Here is a 24730-nt window from a genome sequence, read left to right on the forward strand (position 1 = left end):
ACATTCCGTTTTGTCTGCCGTGTCAGGAGCTCCATGAAACAGTGGTGTCATTGGTCATCTTGTGAGTGTCAGCCGTTGACACAGCCGTATTTTATCCGCTGCTGACATGCCTGCCCCCCCGACCCCCCCCCCAGCCCCAATCAAAGCCACAGGAAGGAGGGTGCCCACCAGCACCCTTTCTTAACCTGTTTTGTGCTCGTCTTTCCTTTCTGTATTCGAAGGATTCTGTTCTGTCCTCTTCTGGGAGGCTGACTATCCACCTTTCAAATCATCTTTGAAGAGGGTTTAGGGCTCGTTCCTCTCTCTACCCCCATTAAATATGGCAGACACCCATGAAATCTGCGCAGTGAGCTCAAGAGTTCTCAGTCTTCACATGTGTTCTCCCAAGAAATCCAATAAAGTCCAATGAATAAATCCAATAAAAGTCACTCTCAATAATCCCTGGTCTCACTGCTTATTTTAAATTCTAGGATATCTAGGGAACAAGGATTTAAATATTTATTAAATCAGCAAGAAGAGCTTTGACATATGAATTGATAATTAGGCAAATAACAAGCCACACAGAACACTGATCAACAATCTGAAAAATGACCATTAAAACTGTAAGGAAAGTGTTTAAACTTACTAGTAGTACTGAAATTCATATTGAAATGATATTCTATTTCTGGTTTAATCTATTAGCAGAAATGTTTAAATGCTAATTAAAAAGCTGCTATCAAACAGGCATGAAGTGGATAGAAACGTTGTTACAACCTTGATCCCAGCACTTGGATCTTCAAAGCTCTCTATTTAGGACACAATCTAGAATCTAGAACAGAGATGTTCTCAAAATGTTCACCACATTTGCACTAGTGAATTATTAGGGAAGTCGTAAATGTTCAAACAGAAGAAAATAAGATATCAAAGTGATGCCTAAAGCCGGTGAGAAAAAGCTAATACTATATGAAAGTTTCAGAAACTTAAAAGTGTTTGCATATATATAAACCTAATGTTTCCAATGTAAAACACATAAAAGCGACACCGAGAAATCATGATTGTGACGTGTGTGTATAGATTATGGGTCATAACCTCAGATTTTATCGGAAATGCACCCCTGAATGGGAAGTCACAGGGATGGGGAGGGTGAGAGGTGGAGACTCTGGGCTGCAGGGGCCCCTGGACACTGCTTCTTGCGATTGACCGGTGGTGTGGGTACCTGGTGGCCTGTGAGGATAGGCCCGTGGATTCTGGAAACTTCCCAGGTTCACCTTCCTCCCTGGAAGGCTTTTCCTGCCCATCCCAGGCCCCTGGGTCTCCAGCTGCATATTCCTGACTCAGCTGGGGCCAGGAGCCAAGCCGGAAGACTGTCTTTCCAGCTGCAGATGGGGAGGTGTGTAGAGTGAAAGGTGCAAAGCTTAAAGTTCCACAGCAAGCACCCACCCACACAGTGCTTCACCGGGAACACACCTAAAGACCGGCTTTCCCGGGGGACTGCGGGCCCCGACGGCTCCCGGCGCCTCGCCATCCATTTCCTGCGTCTTCTTGGAATGGCGCGCCCGGGGCAGCAGGGAGCGCTGGGCCCGGACTGGGCCAGGGGACGGCGCGGGCACGCGAGCCCCGCCCCCCGCCAGGCTCCGCCCACGGCCCCGGCCCCGCCCACCCCGGCCCGGCGCCTCCTATTGGCCCCTCGCCCCGTCGCGCTGGCCAATCGCAGCGCTTAGCGCCAGAATTCGAACCACCGTTTTCTTTTGAATCGGGCCGGCGCGGAGCGCGTCTCGGGCGCGGGATTGTCACCGGGTCCGGCGGGCGGCGCGGGTGGTCGGGGCGGTGCGGGGCGGTGCGGGGCGGTGCGGGGCGGGGCGAGCGAGCGACTTGGGCGGCCGGACTCGGCGGGGAGGTGCGGCGGACCGCCCGAGGCCTGGCGGGGTCGCCCGGGCCGGACCACGGTGAGCCAGTCGGCCGGGCCGGGCCTCCGGGCGGGCGGTGGCGGCGGATCGTGGGGGTGGGGAGGGGAGGGAGGCGGGACGGCGGGGTGCGGAGGGCGCGGGGAGCCCCCCTCCCAGCCCGGCCCCCAGGCGGCCCTCAGGGTGACCCCCCCCCCTCCCGGTCCTGCAGAGCGGCGCGCGTGCTCGGCGGCGGCGGCGCCCGCACTTCCGCCCCGCGCGGGCGGCGGGCGGCGATGGGGCCCCCGGGACGCCTGGTCACCATCAAGAGGAGCGGCGTGGACGGCGCCCGCTTCCCGCTGAGCCTCAGCAGCTGCTCGTTCGGAAGGTGAGCTCGCCCGGCCCCCCGCGCGCCCGGGCCGCCCCGCTCGCCCGGCCCGCGCCCGGCAGCTCCGCAGCGCGGGCTCTGTGTCCAGACGCGTCCCGAGAGCTTCGGGGAAGCGTGCTGGGCTCCCAGCGACGCCCGCGGGGCCGTCCCGGGGCTCCGTGTGCCTGGGCGCGGGCCGTGGCCGTCACTGTCACGGGGGAGCTCCGCCCTCGGGGCCCCGGTGCGGGCCCTGGGGAAGGGCGACGTCCCCCCCAGGACCTGCTCCCCAGGAGGCCTTTGGCGGGGTCGGGGCGCCCTTCCCCCCGGAGCCGGCACCCCAGGCAGAGAGGCCAGGGCGGCCGTCAAGATGTGTCCCGCTGGAGCAGCCTGGCTTCCCTGGGCCTCCCTCCCTGCACCGCGCGCGTGTGTGTGTACGCGTGTGCGTGTGTACGCGTGTGCGTGTGTGTACGCGTGTGCGTGTGTGTGGTCACTTGGTGGTTATTATTAATATCGCTATACGGTAGGATTTGTGAATTTCATACGTGTTTGGGCATGTGATAGGTGGGAAGGAATCTGCTTAGCGTCTAGAGGTTCCTGTGGAAGAGAATCGGAATGGTTAATAATTCAACACGGAATGGATAGTTAGTCTCACCGCCACTGAAGCCCGTCTGGGAAGCTACTGGGGAACCTTACTTGGTGGTGGTACACGGGCAGACGTGGGAATTCTCACTAATGTGCCATGTTGTTAGCATCTGTGGACCAGCAAGTTGAAGCTAGGTTTTGCTGGGGGGGGTGCCCTCCCCCCTGTTTCATTTTGTTCCAGTCCTGGGGCTTGAACTCAGGGCCTCAGCACTGTCCATGAGCCAGGTCACAGCTTCACTTCCTGCTGCCTGTCTGTGTGTGCGCACGCCCACACACTTGCCTGTTGGTTAACTGATGATAAGAGTCTCAGGGACTCTCCTGCCAGGGCTGACTTTCAGTGATAATTCTCAGATCTCAGCCTCCAATAGTAGTTAGAATTATAAGCATAAGCCACTGGCACTCAATGATATTTTTGTATTGTATGTGTATACATATATGTAAATTTATTTTTGTTATCTCTAAGTAGTTGTGTTAAAGAGTTTCAAGTCATGGTGGCATGGTGCGTGTGTGTGCTCATTCTGTGTGCTGGTACTAGGGCTTAAACTCAGGGCTTAGGACTATCCCATCGTTGTTTTTTGCTCAAGGCTGGAGTAGTCTTCACTTTAGCCACAGCCCCCCTTCCAGCTTTTTGCTGGAAGTCTTACTGACTTTGCTGCTGGGATCACTGGCTTCAAGCCTTGATCCTCAGATCTCAGCCTCCTTGAGTATCTAGAGAGAGTTACAGGCTTGAGCCACCGGTGCCTGGCTAGTGTGTAGCTTCAGGGCCGCAGTGAAAAGCTCCCAGACAGTGGTATTTGTGCCACACATGTGCATGTGTGCAACTCATTTAATTGTTTGAATGACAACATGACCTAATAGTATCTATCAAAACCTATCCTATAATATAACCTAACATCATCTATTTCTTTATGAAGACACAGGAACAGAGAGCTGCTAGCTTGAAATCTGGGGCTGTGAAGGCCGGAATAAAATACCCATAAAACATAACCAGACATTTATTTACTTAGTTTTTTTCTTTTTTCTTTTTTTTGCCAGTCCTGGGGCTTGAACTCAGGGCCTGGGCACCGTCCTTGAGCAAAAGAAGCTCAAGGCTAGCACTCAACCACTTGAGCCACAGTGCTACCTCTGGCTTTTTCTGTGTATGTGGTGCTGAGGAATTGAACCCAGGGCTTCACGTGTGCTAGACAAGCACTCTACCACTAAGCCACATTCCCAGCCCCTATTTAGTTTTTTAAAAAGCACTAAAAATACTATTCTTCAGAATTGGTATAAAATACTTTGTGTGTGCTTTTTAAGTATGGTGGTTTATAAATTGTAGCTGGTGTTCTAGTTATTCTAAAACCAGTATTTCTAAGCACTCCATGTGCTAAAGGTCTAGAGTCACTTCTTTCTGTGTGACATGTATGAAATACAGACCATGGGCATGGCCATCCTCGCTAATCCTTATAACTACAGATCAAGTGTGCTGGCCAAATTCGGTTTTATTTTGAACAATTGAGGTGATTTTAGACTTTGTTGTGAGGACAACAAAAACGCCTTACTTATTTTTGCCTTTTTTTTTAAATGAAGGGATATCGAGTGTGACATTCGTATCCAGCTCCCTGTAGTGTCAAAACTGCATTGCAGAATCGAAGTCAGCGGGCAGGAGGTAAGTGGGTGGCCGGGAATCCATTTCCCAAGCGCTCCCCTTTGGCCTGTAGCTGGTTACACACACCTGCCTTCTCTCCACCCGTAGGCGACATTATATAATTTCAGCTCCACAAATCCGACCCAGCTGAACGGGTCTGCCATTGACAAGCCCGTGCACCTGAAACATGGCGATGTTATCACCATTATCGACCGGTCTTTCAGGTAGGTACGGCGTCACTGGACCGTGGACGAGCGTCCTCGTTCAACGCGGCTCCTCCTTTAATGTTGGCCAAGGTTGAAATGTTTCAGACCTTCATCTCCAGTGCCGATACTGTAAAAGCCTCAGGATTTCTGAATGACACAAGGGCTCAAATGTGATGGAATCCCAGGATTTGAGGGCACGTAATGAGGCAGAGGCAAGCTGACTTGGTCCTAAAGAGGCTGCTTGAACTGAGAGCCTATGAGCACTACATGTCCAGACCCTAATGTTCTCCCTTGATTAGGGCTTGCGTAGTATGACTTTCTCCACCCTGTGATTTCAGCTTTGTCTAGGTCTTATGGCATATATATGTTGATGCTTAGAACTTGCTGTCAAGTAACTTTTTTTTTTTTTCATTTTGATAAATACTATTTTGTATGATCCAAAGCAAAGAATATCCTCTTTGGGTCTCACTGTGTGCAGAAGCCCAGAGGAGGATGGCTTGCTTTTGACTTCTTGGATTGTTGTGTTTTTTTTTTTATATTTTATTATCATTTTTGTTCTTTGCCAATCTGAGATTTATACTCTGAGCTTCATGTTTGCTTTCTGGTCCTTACCACTTGAGCCACACTTCTAGCAGGATCATTTGCAAGTTACTTTTGAAGACAAGTCTAGTGGAGTCTGCCTGGGCTGGCTTTGAATCTTAGTCTTCCAGATCTCAGCCTCCTGAGTAGCTAGGATTATACCCACAAGCCACTTGCATCTGGCTGTATTGACCTTTTAAGTCATTGTAAAATGTTCTTCGTTATGTACTATTTTAAAAGACACTTTTAGTGAGAATAGACTTCTAATTAGGAAATATAAGCCCGGAATGAACTGTTCACCGAAGAGAAACGAATTCAGTTAGACATCAGTTGAGATGATTAAACACCCTCTAGAGTGGAAAGTGGGTCTTAGGAAGAAGGATTTCATTCAGCACTCCGATGTCATGAGGTGCTGTCCCCAAAATGCCTGGTTATTTCAGATCTTACGTGGCATCTGACTTCAAACCTGGCCATTTATATCCTTGAGGCCCCGGAAACTACATGGTGAATAAGGAAGGGTCCCATCGGGGCTTTGTAGCTGAGGCCCGAGGGAACCGTTGTTCAGCCTGAGAATAAGGGAGCACCCAGAACGCTCATGGCTCTAAAGCGTTGGTTGCTCTGTCTTGCCCTGAAGTGCGTGACTTCCCCCACGGTGTGAGTGGAGAGCAGGTTGATGGAAGGCCCGCTGGGGCCTGTGGATGACCACTCCGGTGTGGAGGGGCACAAACCTCGCGCGGCTCACATCACCGTGGCCAGTCAGTAGAGGTTCACCTCGTTTCGGCGTCAGAGAGCGGCCTTCCAAAAGAACCCTGAGGACATTTATATGATTGTTACACTGCAAAGACATTTTCCTAACTCTAAACTTCTATTTTTTTTTCAGGGCAAATAGAAAATATATTTTATTTGTCTAAGATTAGGAATATAGATTCTAGAAAGAAAAAAAAAATCAGTGAAGGTGTTGGGAAAACTATGTGAAAGGAAATCACCCAGGTTTTAAAATTTTGCCACCCAAGGGCTTTTTTTTTTCATTTATTATTATTTGTTTTAATAAAGTAGGGTTGATGGTAAGATGTGTCTCTAAACTTACTTCTGTATGTAAGACGATATTCTGAACAAAGTCTGAAAGGCTTCCTTGGGAGGTCTGTGAATATAACCCAGAATTCAGACTTGAGCCTCAGGGTACACCCCCCCCCCCCTTAATCTAAATCTCTCTTATTCTGGGTATTGCAGGTATGAAAAGGAAACCCCTCAGGATGAAATCAAGTCAGATGAACTTCCGGGAAAAAGACAGGAAAAGGTGATAGGAAATACTGTTCGGGTGTGGGCTGATTTGTTATATTTTATTGAGGTGGATTTTGACTAACGTTTGCTTGGGATTTGATCTCCTGATCCCTGCCTTTAAGTTACTGGGATTATGGGAATGAATCGTCACACATGTCTTCATTTTGGATGTTCAGTCTTAAGATATTCCTATTGGGGGCTGGGAATGTGGCCTAGTGGTAGAGTGCTTACCTAGCATGCAAGAAGCCCTGGGTTTGACTCCTCAGCACCACATACACAGAAAAAGCCAGAAGTGGCGCTGTGGCTCAAGTGGTAGAGTGCTAGCCTTGAGCGAAAGAAACGCAGGAATAGTTCCCAGGCCCTGAGTTCAAACCCCAGGATTGCCCCCCCACCCACCAAAAAAAAAATTCCTATGTGAATTTGAAACTTCAAAATTCTCATCTTCCACAAAGGTAGTTTTAGAAGAACTGTGTCAACTATCTAGAAATTTGAAGGTGTTTATAAATGAAGAAGCTCAAATTTTCTTAACACTTAAAAGTTTATTGAGTGAGGTGTGTGTAGGTTCTGCTAGGTTCTTTGAGAATGGGAAAATGGTGTCAGAAATCAGCCAGGTACATTGGGAGAAGACATTCTAGCTGAGTTTATGTCACTGTAAACGCGTGAGCAGTATTCCTGTAGGATGACTTGCTACTTAGCATGATCTTCTGTCTAAAGCAACAGAGGAAGGCGGGTCGGCTAAGCCAGCAGAGTTAGCTAGTTGAGCACAGTCCACAGGGGAGATGAACGTACCGCGTGAAGACCACGAGGACTAAGGATGAGCCCCCACCTTGGGAGGGCCGTCCCGCGGGCTGGGCTCGCAGGCGTGAGCCCCCCGGGCCTGGCTGCCACACCTCGCGGGTACCTTGATGAGAACTGGCCACGTTCTTTATCTTTGGTCACAGTTTGGGGATTTTTTTTCTCCCCTTGATCAACAGAAGTTCCACAGGAAGACCATGAAGGCACTGCGTGTGTTGAGGCAGGCCAGGGGCGCTGGGGCTGAGGTGGCGGCATGGGGGCGGTCCTGCCCCCCACGTGAACCCTAACTTTGGGGCTCTCCTACCCAGCGAGCGTCTGCCAGCCAGGAGGACACGGGCTAAGCCAACTCTGAATTCACTAACACACCCTGAGCCCATTTCTGAGGAAACTCAGGAAGTGTGAAGTCCTGTACTATGTCGCGTTCGCAGACAGCCTCTGTTCTCCTGTCATGTGACGTTGGAAGGAAACTTAAAGAGAGGTCGCTGAGTTTTAGCGTTTGCTTAAGCCTGTGGTTTGTATTCTGTTCTAACGATTTATGTACATACATAGGACCACCCAAGAAGCGCTTCTGTTAACTAAATGACTTGGGCCGTGTCTGGGTCAAAGCGTGAACGTCATGTAGGAATACTCTGGCAAAGAAGCTAATTGACAATGTGTGTTTCGTGAAGACGGTCGCCTCTGGGAGGTGCTAAGTCTCTGCTGTTACTTTCCCGTCCTACAGGCACCGGCGCGGCGGTCCTCCAGATCCAGCCTCTCGGCTCCCCCTGGTTTGTACCGGTTGGGTGGTGTTCCTGGAACCTTCCGGATGAGCGCTGTCATGCACGGGAGGGACCAGGAGCGGGGCGGCTCGCAGTCTGTTCTCACTAGGCCGTGGGAGGCCGGGTTCTTTCACCAGTCACACCCGGGCAGAGCGCTGAGCGCTGGGGTCCACACGGCGTGTGCGTTCGCTTGTCACTGGGATTCTGGGTGGCTCGGTCGCATCACGGAGGCAGGCATCAGACTGTCAGGACCATAGGGTTGTACAACTTAGGCAGCTAAGTAGCGTGAGCACTCAATGAGAAGCTAAGTGAATGCCACAGTGGTTGATCATTGAGAAAATGTTGAACTTCTGTTTCTCATTTCATAACTTATTGCCAAGACGGGAAAGCTCAAGATTCCAGAGCCCATTCAAAAGTCACTGCTTCGAGGTCTCAGGAGCCCGGCGAGGAGCTCGTGGGAGACGGCACTGCCCCGCACGGCTCAGAGCGCAGGGAAGCCGCGGATCCAGCTCGCGTTCGCTCCCCAGAGCAAGTGGGCAGCGATGGGAAGCAAGCAGGACCGCCTCCTTCTAGGTGTCCTAAGGAGAGTTCCAGGGTGACGGCGAGCCCTTGTGGAGACCTGAGGCCCTTGCCCTCCACACAGAGCCTTGACAGTAGCCAGGAAACGGGGTCCCCCTTTGAGAAGCCGTTGCCCTGCTCACAGAGCCTGGACGGTAGCCAGAAAACGGACTCTCCCTTTGAGAAGCTCTACCAGTCGATGAAGGAGGAGCTGAGCCTCAGCTCACAAAAACAAAGCGTGGCACAGAACCGGAGGAGATCAGGGTTGCAGCCTGATAGTGCCAGAGAGAGAGAGAGGAGGGAGACCCAGCCCTGGGTGTCACACAAAGCGAGACCCAGGTCCAGCGACACCGTCTACGTCAAGGCCGCCTCTCTATCCACCCCAGAAACCAACCACACCCAGGAAGAGGGCATCGGGGCGGGCCCTGTACACACTTCCTACAAGGCCCGGAGGTCCAGCACTTCCAAGGCTGAGGCTAGAGCAAAGACCCCAGGCCGGTCCTCCGAGCAGCAAGAGGACAAAGTCGCCTCTGTTATGGGAGGAGAGTCTGCGACCGTGGGCGCCGGCGAAGGCATCGGGTGGTCAGCTGGTAGCATCGTCACTCCTCGGAAGCGCTCGAGTGGAAATCCCACGCCGGCCATGGCCGAAGGAGCTGCCGGCCCCACTGAGAAGTCGGACGGTCTCGCTTTGAGAAGCAGCTGCGTTCCCGTGGACGAGGAAGGGGGGCCGCCTTCGGAAATCAGAGAGGAGCCGCTTGTCACTCCACGCTCCCCTCACACCAGAAACAAGATGCAAAAGGATCTCCGCAATGAGCCCAACAGACGGGCGGTCAAACCCGGACAGACCGGCTCTGGGCTACCTGGTCTTAGCTCGGTTGATATCAGCAACTTTGGTGGTTCTATTAGTAAGTCGATTTAACTGTAAATCTATATCCCCCAAAAGGTGAATAGCCACCACGTGTAGAGATGCGGGAATCGAGACCTTCAGTCAGTCAGTCGTGGTGACCCCGCTGAGCTCTCAGAGCAGGTGAGAGGGAGCGTGCTTGCCTTCCTGCAAGGGACAGGAGGAGACTCAGACCTGGATAGTGCCACAGGAAGGCTAGAGGCGGCGTCCCCAGCGCGTAGGGAGGCGCGTTGCCGGCGCCACCTTTCAGCTGGCTTTTTACTCAGGGCTCCACACTGACCTTCAGGCTATCCTACCTCAGCCCACTGTCTCCTATGGGTGCAGCCGTTTGGAGTCGGTCACTGGGAGTCTTCATCTCCCTGTTGCAAATGGGGAAACTGACCGGGGCAAGATCCCACGGCCCGGCCTCTTCCTGCACACAAGAGGTCTCTGAGCACGTGGCTGCCTCCTAAGTCTTCATAGCGAGGGCCTCTGCACACAGCCTGCTGCTCAGGTGTGTTCCTCTGAGCCTTGCCCAGATTGGAGATGTGTGCCCAATGGTAGCTCAGATGTTGTGTGGGGGCCTCGGTTGCATGACTTGACCATTGCCTGGAGACATTTCCGCTCACATCGACCCACCAGGCAGGTCTGGGTGGGGCCCGTGTACAAGTTCCAGAAAGTTTGCTCAGTCTGCTACTAAAGTTGTGTCTGCATTGCCGATTCTACAGGACCAGCTGCCGCTGCAGGCTGGTCACTAGCACTAGCTTGAGCTGTGCATGTCATGGTATTTTCAGCATATTCAGAGCAGCCTAGTAGTGTCCAATCAGAACTTGTGCCTGGCTTCTCCTGAGATCTTTCTACAAATCCCAAGGCTTGCTCGGGCTTCGTCACTGTTCCGTCAGGTTTCCGTACATTTTTTTTATGAGTTGTTTTCCAATGCTACCTTGGGATAAATTGTAAGTCCTTGTGTGGGTTTTTTTTTTTTTTTCCCACTGCTCATTTCTTGTCTGTGCTCCTTATTTAGACAAGAGCGAGGGGGCAGCTTTGAAGAGGAGACGCGTGTCCTTCGGCGGTCGCCTGAGACCTGAACTATTCGATGAGAACTTGCCTCCGAACACACCCCTCAAAAGAGGGGAGACCCCAGGCAAGAGGAAGTCGCAGGGCGCCCTCACCCCGGCGGCCCTGAAGAAGATCATCAAGGTGCGGGAAGGGGAGCGCGGGCTGGGGTGCGGGGCGCAGAGCGTGCTTGGACTTGCCCTTCGGTATGGAAGCCCCTGACCACCCACACGCTCCATGACTGCCCTGGCACACTGAACGGGCAGCTGGGAAGACTGGAGACGTGGCCCCCGGTAACCACAGGGAGCGTGGTGTTATTGCCTAGGCTTGTGGGCTGGAAGTAAAGCAGTTGAGCTGTGGAGGAGGAGAATCTGGCAGTCCAGCGTCCTCTCTGCACGGGCCTGTCTTAGGCCATGGCCATCTGTCGCTGAGCCTGGCTTCCCTCGGCATGTATTTGTCCACAGAGATCACTTTCCTAGCGGGCTGGGAAGGCTTTTTTTTTTTTTTTTGCCAGTCCTGGGCCTTGAACTCAGGGCCTGAGCACTGTCCCTGGCTTCTTTTTGCTCAAGGGTAGCATTCTGCCACTTGAGCCACAGCACCCCTTCTGGCCATTTTCTATACATGTGGTGCTGGGGAATCGAACCCAGGGCTTCATGTATACGAGGTGAGCTCTCTTGCCACTAGGCCGTATTCCCAGCCTGCGAAGGCTTTCTTCTCTCCTTCTAGGGAAAGGACTCTGAGCCCTTGACTGGCAACCTTCCTTCCCTGTGGTGTAGTAAGCTCAGGACTGGAGCCCACGGCTGGAGTTGGCTGGGACTCGGGTCAGAGTTCCTCCTCCGCCCGAGCAGGCGTTCTCTCCGCCTTCCACCCGCAAGAGCTCAACCTGGGTCCCGCCGAGTGCTGTCTCCCCGCTCCGCTCTTCAATGCACGGACAGGGCTGGGCATGGCCGTGCACGTCTGTAATCCTGGCTACTGGGCAGGCAGAGGAGGATTGTGGTTCTAGGCCAGCCCCAGGAGAAATGGAGACCTTATCTAAGAGAAATGTAATGCAGAAAGGACCAGGCTGCGGCTTACCCGGTACAGCACTTGCCTGACGAGAATTCAAACCCACATCTGCCAGAAGTCAAAAATTAGTAGACTTCATTAGGGTTGAAAGACAGGCCTTAGATACCTCGTGATTCAAGATGTAGACACGTTTCCTTCTCTTTGTACTGGGGCTTTGAGCTCTGCTGCCTGGGTCACGTCCTCATCGCGGTCTGCTTCTGTGTCTTCCAGATAGTCTTTGACCTAGGCCACCCTCGGAGGACAATTCTCCCATTTCTGCCTCCCGTCCAGCCGGGATGTACAGGCGTGAGGCAGTGCCCCTGGCATGTTGGTCGAAATAGAGCTCTCGTGTCTGGCCTTGAACGAGGATCCTTCCTGTCTGCACCTCGCGGGGAGCTGGGATTACGTTCCTGAGCCACCCGACCCGCCCGTGGCACGCGAGTCGTTCCTTGCGGCACGGGTCGTGGCGGGCCTCTGGCGAGGCCGCTCATGGCCGTCTCTGTCTTGTCAGGAGCAGCCCCCGTCGGGGAGAGAAGGCTCTTCCTCGGAAGCCTGCCTGGCGGCGACGGCGCAGAGGGCGTGTGCAGGCGCTCTGGCTTCTAGTCCCGGAGCCGCCCAGCCAGGGCCAAGTGGCCAGAGACGCAGGTCAGGCGAGGCCTCAGCCGCCTCTGGGGGCGGCGGCTCCCCGGCACCCACAGAGGCTCCTAAGAGGGCGGGGAGAAAGAGCGCCGGCTTGTCTTCCAAGCGGTCGTCCATCAGCCGGGGTCAGCACGACATTCTGCAGATGATCTGCTCCAAGCGGCGGAGCGGGGCGTCGGAGGCCAACCTCCTGGGTGAGCTGCGGCGGCACGGACGTCGCGGGGTCCGTTTCTGCGTCCCCGCGAGCCTTCGAGAAAGCTCCCCGTTTTTTTTTCTTCCCTTTGGCAGTGGCGAAGTCGTGGGCGGATGTGGTGAAACTCGGCGCGAAGCAGATGCAGATGAAAGCGGTGAAGCACGCCCCCCCAAAGCCGGCGAGCCGGAGACAGAGGAGAGCAAACACCCCGAAGGTAGGGCGGCCCGGCCGCGCGCCGTCTCCGCACGCAGCGGACCCGGGCGTCCGCTCCGGCGCGCGCGTCTCATCCCCTCGCGGTCTTTTCCTACAGAAGCCTTCGGCCGGCGTGGGCCACCAGTTCGGCACCGGCCACGCCAACTCCCCCTGCACCATCGTCATCGGGCGAGCGCAGGCGGAGAAGGTCAGCGTGCCCGCGCGGCCCGCCAGGATTCTGCACAGCTTCGCCTTCAGCCGGAAAATGGACTACAGCGAAGATCTGTCAGGTAAACGGCCCGAGCGCCCGGCCGCCGCGACCCCCGGGACCCTGGCCGTTGTGGCCTTGTCTGTGCCCGCCGGTGAGTGCGGCCGGAAGGTAAAGCTCGTGGCGTGCGGGGGCAGGGCTCCGGCAGCTCTGGATGGAGGGGGAAGGCACTTTTCCCTGGGGCGGGGGCGGGCTCTCGGGTGACCCCACTGTCACACTGACCGAGGGACCCCGAGGGGGACTCGTCGTTTCTGAGCAATATTTTGCTTTATCAGGATTCACCTTCTTTCCACATTTGTTGACCATCTGTTTTGTTCTTCTTTTGAGAATGGTTCAGTTTATTTGTCCACCTGCCGCGTTGTGGATTCCTTGGGAATTGTGTTGTTATTTGTTGGTGTTTTTTTGCTGGTACTGGGGCTTGAACTCAGGGCCTCCCACTCTCCCTTAGCTTTTTTTGGCTCGAGGCTGGTGTTCCACTCTTGAGCTACTTGCAGCAATTCACCAGCTGGTTAATTGGAGGTAAGAGTCTTTCAGGTTTGTCTGCCTGAGCTGGCTTTGGATTTTGATCCTCAGATTTCAGCCTCCTGAGTAGCTAGGACTACAGGTGTGAGCCATCAGCCAACAGTCTGCTTAGGTTTTTTTTTTTTTTTTTTTTTTTTAATTTCCCCATATACTCCTGTTAATTATCTGGCAAAGATTTTCTCCCCTTCTGTGGGCAGTCTCTTCTGTCTAGTTACTGCTACCTTTGATGGACAGTTGTCAATCCTTACTCTTAATCTACTGAACTATTTGGAAGTCCTATTTAGAAAGCCACTCCCTTTGCCAATATGTTCTAGTGTTTTCCCTCATCCTTTCCCGTGGAGTTTCTTGTTTCTCACATGGTGCTCCTCCACTGATTCTGAATCCGCGTTAGTGCAAGGCAACAGAGCGCTCCAATTTCAGCCTTTCTAAGGAATGTAACCATCACTTGAAGGAGGGTCCTGTGAGAAAGTTCTCTTAAGCCATTAGGGATGGAACAGTCTGCACTTCATTCTCCCGCCTGCTTGCTCGGCCCTGAAGGCCAGGCAGGAATGTGGGCTGTGGCTGTCTGCCACACACAGAGTGTGCTTGAGGTCACACTTGAACTGAGTATATGGAGTCGTATCTGTATAATGTGTGCCAAGTAGCTTACCACAAGAGCTGTGTTTGGATAGATTAACCTTTATCTTTTACAGAACAAAAGAACACAACCAAAGCTAGATAGTGTGTATGTGTATAAGTTGTGAATATGTATTATGTACTAATATAAAAGTTACAAAACGTTAAAGTATGTATAGTAAGCCATGAAAGACACTTTAAGGTAAATGAGAAGGTTGTTGTACCAGGATTATGAATTCGGGCCTTGTTCTTGGTAGGTGGGCACTCGGCTACTTGAGCCACAGTCCACCCTGTTTTGCTTTTTGCTGTTCTTCAGCTGGTCTTGCGCTTAGGCTTGAGGCAGGCCTGCCCCGTGCTCCTCCTCCCTACACTGCTCCGATAGCTGGGGTCATAGGCATGTCCCACTGGACCAGCTTACCGAGATGAGGCCTGGCTCTCCCCTCACTGTGGTCCTCCCAATCTCTGCCTCTGGAGAAGTGGGGTTACAGGCGGGCGCGGCCACCATGCCCACTCCAAGATGAATATGATTTTAAGCAATCAGCGCCCGAGCGTGGATTGTTGTAGCATGACGCTTTACAAGCTGCTGCCCGGAGTCTGATGGTTCTCGCTCTTGGATCGAATAACTCCCGTGGACCACCTGGCCCCGGAGTTCCTTCTGTGTAGGGGGGTCTCGTGTCCCGTTATGCTTTGTGCCTATGTGTTATGCATATGTCTACTTCATGTTCTTATTTACCAGGGATAACGGAATTGTTCAAGACGCCCGTGAGGGAGAAGCCACAGACGACTGAGCCCGGCTCCTTCACTCTTTCCAGTCCAGAGAACTTGCCTGGAAGACGGCTCCCAGGAGTGGATTCCGGGGACGCCTCTCTGTGCGCCACGTCTGAGATTTGGGGTTGGCCTCTTATTTCTTAGCACCCTTCTGCGTTTGCCCAGGACCTGCAGAGGGGCCTGTTCCATTACAGACAACGCCCTGTTCTTTCTCTACAACAGATGTTCCTTGGTAAAATGCCATTTTAGTTCAACTAATACTGGCATTTACCGACAGAGAGATAGAACCCAAGTTCATCAGTTAGGATGATTTCTGCCATGCTTTTAGTTTAAGAGAATGATGTGTGGAGAAATATACTGCCATCTTATAGTGACATAAGCTACCAAAGGGAAAATGTGCACTTGTACAAGAGAAAGGTAGCATCTTTTATCCTGTTGGTTTCTTGCTCTGCTCTGGTCCACAGGAGCAGGCCGGGCGTGTATTTCCTGGCCTCCTGTTTGACCTGGTCAGAAGGAATAGCTTGCTCCACTGCCGGTGCTTGCTGGTGCTCGCAGTAGGCCGTTCCTTGTGCAGAGAGGAGCTCCCGCATACCCAGTACGGGCCAGGCTGCCTCGCAGGGAGATGAGGGCAAGCAGCAAGGAGCTTGCTTATGTTGAGAGCAAAACGTGCCTGTTGCCCTGTCGGTGCCCGAGGTCACTGTAGCGAGACTTCTAAAGGGTCATTATCCCCTCAAGTCACCATGGTAGATTCTGACCACAACTTCACAAGGGCCCCACCCTATCCAGAAATGGCTTTACGCTTTAGGGTAGGTGGACCATAGATAACGGCAGCATTGGGACCCGAGTGGTAGCCTGTTGGTTGTTCTCAGCAAAGTAGATGATGAAACTGAACTGTGGACTAAATGCATCACACAAGGGCAGAGTCCAGCCAAGGCTAGGTACTTATCGCATGCATTTGTTTCTTTTTCTTGCAGAAGAGGATGTGTTCTTCAGTCCTCAGAACTCAGCACAGCATCCGTCCGGCAAACCCTCTGCGAGCTGTACCTTCCAACAGCGGAGCGCCGCGAAGACCCCTCAGAACGCGTCTCAAACGACTCGGCCGGAAGAGGCAGCTCCAGGTGCCGGGACGGCGCCTCCCTGCGCGGTGCCCGGCACGCACAAGTGGAGGCGATCGCGGGAGCCCGGGCACGCACCGACGCCCCCGGTGGGAAGGGAGGACGGAGGGGCGGAAGCGGCCCCGGGCAGGTCCCTGAGGAAGACGCCGCTGCGAGGACGCAAGGTGGAGGGAGAGGGGGAGGACGGGACGGGGTCGGCGGAAACTGGCAAAGAAAGGGACAAAGCCGGAGAAAGTCCAGCCAGGATGACGGCTGTGAGGAGATGGAGGAGCGAGGGGCGGACGCTTGGACCCACGGGAGAGTTCCTGGGCACACCAGCTCACACCCTGGAAGAGTTCCTGGGCACACCAGCTCACACCCTGGAGCTAGAGAATGAGGCCGACCCCACCGCCAAAACATCCCTCCGGTCTTCCCAAGGAGCTGACCTCCCAAACACCAGAGGGCGCCAGTGGAACACACCCCAGAGGGCAGAGGATGACGAGGAGGAACCCCCCTCCGCGCCACAGCACCCCGCGCACACCCCCAAGACACCAGAAGGCGGCGCTGCGCTGGCGAAGGGCACTCCCAGTCGGAGCGGGTGCCCAGCTACGCCCGCAGCTCGAGGGAAGAAGGGACCACGGACTCCCAGGAAGCAGACCCAACCTCTAGAAGACCTCGCTGGCGTCAGAGAGCTGCTCCAAACGCCACACCAGCCCACAGCTGACGATAAAGCCAACGCGCCTTGCCCATCTCCGCAAGCTACGCCAACAAGCGCAGAATCCCAGCTGACCACACCCCGTAGGGAAACGGATGCTACAGAGCCCTCGGCACTAAGGAAGTCCGCTCACGTCCCAGGGGGACACACGCAGACCCCCGACGTCACACAGCCAGATTTCACAAGCATCCGCGCTTTGAAGGAACCCGCAGAGCAGATACTGCATCCAGCAGGAAACGTTACTGCTAGCGAGAGACAGCTGGAGTCGCTTAAAGAGAGGACTCAACTCGAGGACGCGGCCGGCTTCCAGCTCCTCCACACGCCAGGCTGGGCCACGGGCATGGTGACGACGGATGGAAGCACAAAGGTGCAGGCAGCAACAACCAGAACCCCGGGAAGCGCACAAAGACGACCCAGGACAAGTCTGGGAAACGCGTACGTGGAAGAAGTTTCATCACTCGGGAAACGGAGGCAGACACCAGGCGAGGCATTGCAAACACCCACAGCACCAGAACAAGGGGGACCCTTTGCAGCGTTCGTGCAAACCCCAGAGCAGAAACCAAACATGGAGGGAGATTTAACTGGCTCGAAGAGACGGTCCCGAACTTCCAAGGGAAAGAGCCAGCTTCTGGGAGATCTGTCAGGTTTGGCGGAGCTCTTCCAAACACCAGACGGCAGCAATCATCCAGCGATTGTGAACACAACCACAGAAATGCCCAGCAAGTCTCCACAATCGGAACCAGTCAAAGTTCCCACGGCTGTGAAGAGACAGCCCGAGACAAATCTGGAAAATGTGTACACGAAAGAGGTTTCATCACTCAAGAAACAGAGGCAGTCAACAGGCAAGCTCTTGCAAACACCCACAGCACCAGAACAAGAGAGACACATCGCAGCTTTCGTGCAAACTCCAGAGCAGAAACCAGACATGGAGGGAGATTTAACTGGCTCTAAGAGACGGTCCCGAACTTCCAAGGGAAAGAGCCAGCTTCTGGGAGATCTGTCCGGCTTGGAGGAGCTCTTCCAAACCCCAGACCGCAATCATCCAGCGATTGTGAGCACAACCACAGAAATGCCCAGCAAGTCTCCACAATCGGAACCAGTCAAAGTTCCCACGGATGTGAAGAGACAGCCCGAGACAAACCTGGAAAATGTGTACACGAAAGAGGTTTCATCACTCAAGAAACAGAGGCAGTCAACAGGCAAGCTCTTGCAAACACCCACAGCACTAAAACTAAAACAAGAGGAACCCCTTGCAGCATTTGTCCAAACTCTAGAGCAGAAACCAGACGTGGGAGATTTAACTGACTCTAAGAGACGGTCCCGAACTTCCAAGGGAAAGAGCCAGCTTCTGGGAGATCTGTCCGGCTTGGAGGAGCTCTTCCAAACCCCAGACCGCAATCATCCAGCGATTGTGAGCACAACCACAGAAATGCCCAGCAAGTCTCCACAATCGGAATCAGTCAAAGTTCCCACGGCTGTGAAGAGACAGCCCGAGACAAATCTGGAAAATGTGTACACGAAAGAGGTTTCATCACTCAAGAAACAGAGGCAGTCAACAGGCAAGCTCTTGCAAACACCCACAGCACCAGAACAAGAGAGACACATCGCAGCTTTCGTGCAAACTCCAGAGCAGAAACCAGACATGGAGGGAGATTTAACTGGCTCTAAGAGACGGTCCCGAACTTCCAAGGGAAAGAGCCAGCTTCTGGGAGATCTGTCCGGCTTGGAGGAGCTCTTCCAAACCCCAGAGCGCAATCATCCAGCGATTGTGAGCACAACCACAGAAATGCCCAGCAAGTCTCCACAATCGGAACCAGTCAAAGTTCCCACGGCTGTGAAGAGACAGCCCGAGACAAACCTGGAAAATGTGTACACGAAAGAGGTTTCATCACTCAGGAAACAGAGGCAGTCAACAGGCAAGCTCTTGCAAACACCCACAGCACTAAAACTAAAACAAGAGGAACCCCTTGCAGCATTCGTCCAAACTCCAGAGCAGAAACCAGACGTGGGAGATTTAACTGACTCTAGGAGACGGTCCCGAACTTCTAAGGGAAAGAGCCAGCTTCTGGGAGATCTGTCCGGCTTGGAGGAGCTCTTCCAAACACCAGACCGCAATCATCCAGCGATTGTGAGCACAACCACAGAAATGCCCAGCAAGTCTCCACAATCGGAATCAGTCAAAGTTCCCACGGCTGTGAAGAGACAGCCCGAGACAAACCTGGAAAATGTGTACACGAAAGAGGTTTCATCACTCAGGAAACAGAGGCAGTCAACAGGCAAGCTCTTGCACACACCCACAGCACCAGAACAAGAGAGACACATCGCAGCATTCGTGCAAACTCCAGAGCAGAAACCAGACATGGCAGGGGATTTAACTGGCTCGAAGAGACAGTCCCGGACTTCTAAGGGAAAGAGCCAGCTTCTGGGAGATCTGTCCGGTTTGGCGGAGCTCTTCCAAACACCAGACGGCTTCAATCATCCAGCGATTGTGAGCACCACCACAGAAATGCCCAGCAAGTCTCCACAATCGGAATCAGTCAAAGTTCCCACAGCTGTGAAGAGACAGCCCGAGACAAATCGGGGAAATGTGACGGGAAGAGAACTTTCGCCAATTATGAAACGAAGGCAGTCACCAGGCGAGGCCTTGCAGACACCCACAGCACCAGAACCAGAGGGACCCTTTGCAGCATTCGTGCAAACCCCAGAGCAGAAACCAGACATGGCGGGGGATTTACCTGGCTCGAAGAGACGGTCCCGAGTCTCTAAGGGAAGGAGCCCGTTCCCGGGAGGTCTGTCCGGCTTGGAGGAGCTCTTCCAAACACCGGACTGTGGCAAGGATCCAAGGACCCCTGATGAAGCTACAGAGGTGCCATCTCAGTCTCCACCCCCCAAGCCGGCCAAGACTCCGCGAAGCACACGGAGACGATCCAAGACGAGTCTGGGAAAAGTCCGGATGGACGGGGGGCTCCCAGGACTTGGGGAGCTCTTGCCAGCGTCCCTCCGCGGACCCGGAGGTGACAGTGGCCACCGGGCGGGGAAGCCATCTCCCAAGCGGAAGCTGAGCTCGGAAGCCAGCGTGACCATCAGCAAGAGGCTGCGGAGGGCTCCGAGGGAGAAGGCCCAGCCTCTAGAAGACCTGTCCTGCTTCCAGCAGCTCTTCCTGACTCCCGGCCGTGCCAAGGACACGAGTGCTACTGAAGGAGCCGCGACAGTGACCTCCGCCTCTCCCACACCAGCAGCAGCAGCAGCAGCAGCAGCAGCAGCAGCAACGCCCAGGAGCACAGGGACGCAGCCCGACGCCAGTCTGGGGCTCTTGGCCGCGGAAGGAGCTCCTTCCTCCCTCCGGAAGCAGCGGCGGTCAGCTGCGCCAACACCCACTGTGCTGCCGCCAGGGGGCGCCAGCGAGCAGAACCCACACCTGACAGCAACTTCCCCTGCGCCCAGGAGGCGGACACCTGAGGGAAGGAGCCGGCCCCCGGGAGACCTGCGCGGCCTCCGGGAGCTCTTCCAGACTCCAGACCGAGGCAAGGGCTCAGCGACCGTGAACGGAGCCTCAGACGTGTCCGGCGGATCCCCGCAGCCAGAGCCAGTCAGGTCTCCCACGGGTGTGGGGAGACGGCCCGGGGCAAGTCTGGGGAACGTGGCGGCCGGGAGAGAAGTCTCCCCAATTACGAACCAGGGGCGGCCACCGGGCGAGGCCTTGCACACACCCACAGCGCCAGAACAAGACGGACACACCGCAGCATTCGTGCAAACTCCAGAGCAGAAGCCGGACCTGGCGGGGGACTTAACGGGCTCGAAGAGACGGTCCCGGACTTCTAAGGGAAAGAGCCAGCTTCTGGGAGATCTGTCCGGCTTGGCGGAGCTCTTCCAAACCCCAGACGGCTTCAATCGTCCAGCGATTGTGAGCACCGCCACAGAAATGCCCGGCAAATTGCCCCAGTCGGAATCAGTCCGGGTTCCCGCAGGTGGGAAGAGGCAGCCTGGTGCAAATCCTGGAAACGAGGCCGTGAGAGAAGAGCTGAGAAAGCAAAGGTCTCCATCAGGGGCCACTGCGAGGCGCCCCAAGGTGCCCCAAGGCCAGGCCGCTTTAGAGGAACCCCCAAAGCAGACGCCACGCACCGCTGCTAATAGACCCGCCAGCCGGCGGCAGCCAAGAGCGAAGGACGGGAGGCCGCCCCCGGAGGACCTGGCCGGCTTGCCGGAGCTCTTCCGGATCCCGGGCCGCGCCGAGGACACAGCGCCCCGCACAGCACGACAGCCAGAACCCACCAACACCACGACAACCCCAGAGAGACAGTGCACGGTGAACCTGGGCAAAGCCCTCACGGACGGGGAGCTCTTGGGGCTCCTGAAGCCCCCCCACGAGCCCGGAGACACCGCCAGCACACGCCCAGTGCCAGGAGGCGAAGGTGGGGCCCGGGCGGTCAAACCACGTGCAAAACGGAAAATGGAGCCAGCAGACGGTGTCACCGGCAGCAAGAGCAAGAGGCTCCGCGGGGCGCCCGAGGAGAAGGCCCAGCCCCTGGACGGCCTGGCAGGCTTGCAGGAGCTCTTCCCAACGCCGGGCCAGGCCGCGGACACTGAGGGGACCACAGAGCCGCCCCGGCCCCCGCCACGGGACACCTGTGCGTCCTCACGGAGAGCCACCAGGGCACGGCTGCGCCACGGCGACGGGAAGGAGGAGCTCCCGGCCGCGGGGACGCTGACGCGCGTGCCGAGGCCAACCACGCGCGCCCGGAAAGTGCCAGAAGGTGACGTCCCGGACACTCAGGCTTCAAAGGAATCGGCTGGGCAGGCCCGGGGCCCAGCACAAAGCGTCACCGGCACCCGGAGGCTGCGGGGGGCTTGTAAGGAAAGCGCCCAGCCCCTAGACGGCCCCCCGCCTGCCTCCCGGGACATCATCGAGACCCCCGTGCCCACGGAGGACTCGGGAAATGATGAGAGCACCCGCAAAACCACCCGCCCATCCCCGCAGCCGGAGCCAGACGGGGCCCCGACCTCGAGACGGCTCAGGACCAGACGAGGGCACGCCGCGGTGGGAGAGGAGAACTCGGATCCCGGAAAGAGGCCAGAAACCTCGCGGAGAGCCCGGAAGCCCCCCGGGGAGCCCTCCGTGGCGAAGGAGCCTGCAGAGCCGGAGGCGGCCCCCACGGCACGGGCAGCCCGCCCCACGAGGCTGTGTGCCGCGGCGGCGGAGAAGCCCCGGCTTCCGCAGGCCCTGGCCGGTCTCCCGGAGGTCCAAGCGCCGGGGCACACGGAGGACGCGGTGGCACGCGATGGAGGGGGCACCGCGGTGCCCCGCCGGCCGCCCCCGCCCGAGCCGCGGGACACCTGTGCGTCCTCACGGAGAGCCACCAGGGCGCGGCCGCGCAATGGCGACGGGGAGGAGGAGCTCCCGGCCGCGGGGACGCTGACGCGTGCGCCGAGGCCAACCACGCGCGCCCGGAAAGTGCCAGAAGGTGACGTCCCGGACACTCAGGCTTCAAAGGAATCGGCCGGGCAGGCCCGGGGCCCAGCACAAAGCGTCACCGGCACCCGGAGGCTGCGGGGGACTCGTAAGGAAAGCGCCCAGCCCCTAGACGGCCCCCCGCCTGCCTCCCGGGACATCATCGAGACCCCTGTGCCCACGGAGTTGCTGACAAATAGTGCCATTGCCCTCAAACCCCCGAAGACCTCCAGAAGAGTCCTCCGGGCTCTGAAAGAGAAGCCCGTGACGTCCCTGATCCCCAGCGGGGGACCTGGGGAGGACGGACCCCGCGTGCAGAGCTCTGTGGCTCTGGCGCCGCTACCTGCAGAGGAGAAGCCGGCCGTGGAGGAGAGGCCCGCCCGCAGCAGGAGGCCCAGGCCCCCCGCACCCCCCAAGGCGCTCCCGCGCCCCAAAGCTCAGCTCGGGGAAGAACAGGGCAGCCACGGCACGGACGCGGAAGACGGGGATCCCCAAGACTCCCCTGCGGCTGCTGGTCAGGTGAGGGGCGTGGGCACTGCGGTGCGGCCCGTCGAGGGGAGGCGTGGGTCGTGTCTCCCCTCGGTTTACCAGGACCGTGTCCAGTTCCGGCGTCTCCTAGAGCGGGGTGAAGGGTCAGGACCGTGAGGTTCCTGCAGACCCGACACCCCACGAGTGCAGAGCCCTGTGCCGCCCAGCGGCGGGTGCTGAAGGAAGGACGGCCTTGTGCCGGGGTCTCCTCAGTGGTCCAGCTGGCGCGTGGCCCGCTAGACGCCCACGGCGAGGCTCTGTCGTGGCCTGTTTCGTAGGAGTCTGTCCGTGGGGGTGGGCATTTGTCTGTAGCAGGAAGGCATCGTGGCTTCGGTAGCTCAGGAAAGAAACAGGGAACTTGCAGTCCTTGTCCCCGTCGGCAGTGTGTGCTTTTCCCTGTGTGAATCTGGGGGCTGGAAGCGCGCGGGGTTTGCGGTAGGCATCTCGTGTAACCACGTATGTGCATGTGCTCCTTAGAGAACGTCTCTGCGCACCAGACACCAAAACCACCCGCGTGCCGGGCAGCAGAGGCCCGGGGGGCCTGGCTCTGCGGAGAAGGTTAAAGCCCCGAGACAGGCCAAGAAACCCGAGAAGACCTCGCGAGACACCGAGCCCCAGAACCAAGAGCTCGGGGGCCAGCAACCCGCCAGGCGCGGGGGGCTCCGAGGAGGCCGAGGGGGCGCGAGACCCGCAGGGCAGAGCCCGGCCGGCGCGCCCCTCCCCGCCGAGGACACCGGGCGGGAGAGCCGGGACGGCCCCGGCGGGGCGGCCGCCGGGCCCCGTGTCGGGGGCCCGCGAGCCAAAAGGACCGCAGCGCCGCCCGCCCCGCGCGCGCGGGACCGTGACGCCGAGCCCAGGGCGACTCGCGCGGCCACGCGAGCCGCAGGAGACCCGAAGCAGGTACGGAGCGGCCTTCCCCTCAGGGACGAGAGGGCTCTGGGGACGCCTCGGGGTACCGTGGCACGGGGCCACGTCTGTGTCGGAGCTGCCGTCTGTCGCGCCTGCCTCGGGGGGGCTTGCGCTCGCGTCCGGTGGGGCGTCGAGAAGACTCCCTTCGTTCCGGAAGAACTGGGAGTCGGCCGAGTCCTCCCTTCCTGACCGCCTTTCTCCCAGCTCCTGCCTGACTGTAGCTGGTGCTGTCCCTTGGGTTCAGCTCACGTACGCGTGCGGAGGTGGCCGGGGCTGGCTGGGTCAGTGAGGCCCAGTGGGAAGCGATCGCGTCGTTCCGCTCTGCCCGGCCAAGCAGCGTCCGGGTTAACGAACTACAAGTGTGACTGCACGTGGCTCATAAGTTGTAACTTGCATAGCTGTACAGTATAACGCAAATCAATTAGCATTCTGGGGGAAATGCTTCATTCCGCCGGCTTAAAAGGTACTTTATCCAGGCATCAGTGGCTCACGACTGTCAGCCTAGCTGCTCAGGAGGGTGAGATTTGAGGATTGTGGTTCAAAGCCAGCTCAGCTCAGGCAGGAAAAAGTCCAAGAAACTCTGATCTCCGATTAAAACAACAGCAACAACAATAAAAAACAGTGCCAGTGGCTCATGCCAGTAAGCCTAGCTATTCGGAAGGCTGAGATCTGAGGATGTCAGTTTGAAGCCAGCCCAGGCAGTATAGCCCATGAGATTTACTCCAAAAAGCCAGACGTGGAATTGTGGCCAGTGTGGAAGAGGACTAGCCCTTAGCAAACAATAAGGGCCATCGTGGTAGAGTGCTCGCCTCACACATACGAAGCCCTGGGTTCGATTCCTCAGCACCACATATAGAGAAAAAAAAGCCGGAAGTGGCGCTGTGGCTCAAGTGGTGTAACACTAACCTTGAGCAAAAGAAAAGCTAAGAGACAGTGCCTGGGCCCTAAGTTCCAGCAAAACCAGGTCAATGAAGTGGGGTGGGCAGTTAGCTTGGATCTTAACGGGAACTTGGGACCTGAAGACTGGCCAGCGAAAGGCAGACGGTGGTAACGGGCCCAGAGCTGCGGCACGTCCGTTTGTCCAGACCACGCCAGAGCAGGCCTGGCCCGGCTCCGGAGCAGGGCGGGCGCACCTGGCCACAGGCCCGGCAGCAGGGCTGGCACAGGTGGGACTCGAAAT

General features: G+C 56.4%; 1 protein-coding gene across 1 annotated transcript; it reads left to right on the forward strand.

Annotated features, from left to right (window-relative positions):
* Window positions 1–2098: 2098 nt before the first annotated feature.
* LOC125345317 (proliferation marker protein Ki-67-like) lies at window positions 2099–23739 on the forward strand. The gene is made up of 14 exons (XM_048337545.1): window positions 2099–2250; window positions 4441–4519; window positions 4607–4722; window positions 6514–6580; window positions 8081–8126; window positions 8498–8778; window positions 8839–9580; window positions 10583–10758; window positions 12170–12491; window positions 12586–12704; window positions 12801–12972; window positions 14824–14979; window positions 15830–22632; window positions 23119–23739. Exons 1-14 carry the CDS (start codon window positions 2159–2161, stop codon window positions 23737–23739), a joined length of 9792 nt encoding a protein of 3263 aa, XP_048193502.1. The 5' UTR covers window positions 2099–2158.
* Window positions 23740–24730: the final 991 nt, after the last annotated feature.

The sequence above is a fragment of the Perognathus longimembris genome, unplaced genomic scaffold, assembly GCF_023159225.1.
Source record: "Perognathus longimembris pacificus isolate PPM17 unplaced genomic scaffold, ASM2315922v1 HiC_scaffold_5500, whole genome shotgun sequence".
NCBI lineage: Eukaryota > Metazoa > Chordata > Mammalia > Rodentia > Heteromyidae > Perognathus > Perognathus longimembris.